General features: G+C 63.9%; 1 protein-coding gene across 1 annotated transcript in view; it reads right to left on the reverse strand.

The window, feature by feature from the left end:
- Positions 1-267: 267 nt before the first annotated feature.
- ZSWIM9 (zinc finger SWIM-type containing 9) overlaps positions 268-2,207 on the reverse strand; it is a 24,592-nt gene continuing 22,652 nt past the window's right edge. The window contains exon 5 of the mRNA XM_024768243.1: positions 268-2,200. Coding sequence (XP_024624011.1) covers positions 550-2,200 — 1,651 coding nt within the window. The 3' untranslated portion in view covers positions 268-549. The remainder of the gene's footprint in view (positions 2,201-2,207) is intronic.

A 2,207-nucleotide genomic window follows, 5' to 3' on the forward strand; every position in this document is an offset into this window, starting at 1 on the left:
TTCCCTCTCCTCCATCCTTGTCTCCTCCTCCCCTCCCCCACCCCCTCTCCTTTCCTCCCTTCCCATTTGTCCCCATTTCTTCTCCATTTCTGCCTCTTTTCTTGTCCTCTCTCCTCCATGTCTGCGTCCCCTTTGTCTTTCCTCCCCTTCCCTCTTCTTCATTACCCCCCGTTTTTCCCTCCTCCTGCCAGGCTCTCCCCACAACCTGGTGTCCTCCCCTCCCCCAGCTTTATCCCCTTCCTTCTCCTGGCCGGACCTGACCCTGTCTACACCCTCTCACCACACATTTCCTCTCTGGAGGGAAGCCCTCAGAATCCACCCTGGTCACCACCATCTGCCACAGCTGCGGCTCCAGGACCTCCGAGACCCACACCGTCTGCCTCCCCTCGGACCCAGAGAGGCAAACTGCCCAGATGAAGCCACTTGGATGCCCCAGGAGGTGGACGGGGGGACTGGGGTGGCCTCCTTGGGCTCAGCCCCATTATCTTTGGGATCGAAGGATGCCCTCCCGCCCCCACCGTGGAGGGTGACGGGCAGGCGCGAGCAGGCTCAGGGCTCGGGGGCTCTCCCCCAGCAATCCCTGAGCAGGTCCATGTGGAATAAGGCTGCCCCTGTGAGCAGGCGCGCGGCGAAGAGGTGGCGGCAGGGCAGACGCCGGGCGGCATGGATGGAGCAGCTGCAGCGCGTCAGGGCTCCGTCCAGGAAGAAGTCCGAGGTGCCGTCCTTCAGGGCAAAGCCAGCTCCTGTCCAATGGAAACCGCGGGTGCCGTGCTGCCGGGCGAAGGCCAGCTCTTCGGCCACCAGCTCTGCCAGCTCTGGCCCGCAGGCCGCTCGGAACTTGGCCAGGGGCTCCCAGTCCACTTCCTCCTCCTCCGAGGGGCAGCAAGGCCTCTTTGATTCCCTGGGGCCTTCTCCTCCGCTTCCTTCCTGTGCGCTCTCTCCGGCCGCCAGGTACATCCTCCCTGTCACTGCCCACTCTGAGTCACCCTCCAACACAGTCCCCACGGGAGTGCTGCACGTGACTCCATTCCCCAGCCCTAGACGGCCCCCTGCTGTGTCCCCACACTCCATCCCCTGCCCTCCTCTGCTCTTGGGGCCCCCAGCCTGGGCTCCCCCTCCATCTCCATTCTCCAGGCCTGTCACCCTTGTGTCCCCCAGCTGGACCAGAACTACATCCTCCAGGTCCCTTCTTCTTTTGACACCCAACCTCACTGCTCGCTCTTCTCTAGTCTCTGGCCCTCTCTGCCTCACATCTCCCCCTTGGGGCCCCCTTAGGTCTCCGTTCTCGGGGACCAATTCCGAGGGCTTCTCCACATGGACCCTCCTCCAGTTTCTGACCTCCAGCCCCCTTTCCTTCTCTGCTTCCAAATGCAGCCCCTTCCAGTCTCTGGTTTTCAGTCCACTTACCCTCTCATCGTGCAACTGGGCCCCCCTCCAGGAGCTCCCGTCAAGACTGCTGGCTCTCTCATAATCGAACAGGGTCCCCCTCCCGTCTGGGGTCTCCAGCAGCCTAATCCTTCCATCCTCCAGCTGGGCCAGCCTCCAGGTATACTCTTCCAATCCTCTCAACCTCTGGTCCTCCACCTGGGCCCCCCTCCAGATATAACCTTCCAGACCCCAGTCTTTCTCAGCCTCCAGCGGGCCCCCCCTCCAGTCTCTGATCGCGGGCCCTCTCAGGTGCTCGTTCTCCAACTGGGACCCTCTCCAGACACTCCCCTCTAGCCCTCTCACCTTCTGGTTCTCCAAGTGGACCCCTCTCCAGTCTCGGATTTGCAACCCTCTCCCCTTCTCACTTTCTACCTGAGCCCCTTCCCGGTCTCTGGTCTCCAGCCCTCTGGCCCACTCCTTCTCTAACTGGGCTTCTCTCCTAAAACTTCCTTCCTTCCCCGCCCCGCCCCAGTTTCCGGTTTCCACACCCTTCATCCTCTCGTTCTCCACTTGGGCTCCCCTCCCCAGCTCACCCTCCAGCCAAGCGCCCCCATCGTCGGAGACATCCGGCGCCGCCTCCCCAGCCGCGTCGGCCCACTGCATGGCCACCAGGTCGCGCAGGCACTGCGCCACGCTGCGCGAGGGGCTCAGGCGGCGCAGCAGGCGCCGGCGGTGGCCGCGCACCAGGGCGCACGCGTCCAGGTCGCGGGCCGCCTCGAAGGCGCGGAAACGCACCCACATGTCCCGGCGCGGCGCCCAGTTGCTCTCGAAGTAATCGA

The sequence above is a fragment of the Neophocaena asiaeorientalis genome, unplaced genomic scaffold (genome assembly GCF_003031525.2).
Source record: "Neophocaena asiaeorientalis asiaeorientalis breed wild unplaced genomic scaffold, Neophocaena_asiaeorientalis_V1.1 scaffold629, whole genome shotgun sequence".
Classification (NCBI taxonomy): domain Eukaryota; kingdom Metazoa; phylum Chordata; class Mammalia; order Artiodactyla; family Phocoenidae; genus Neophocaena; species Neophocaena asiaeorientalis.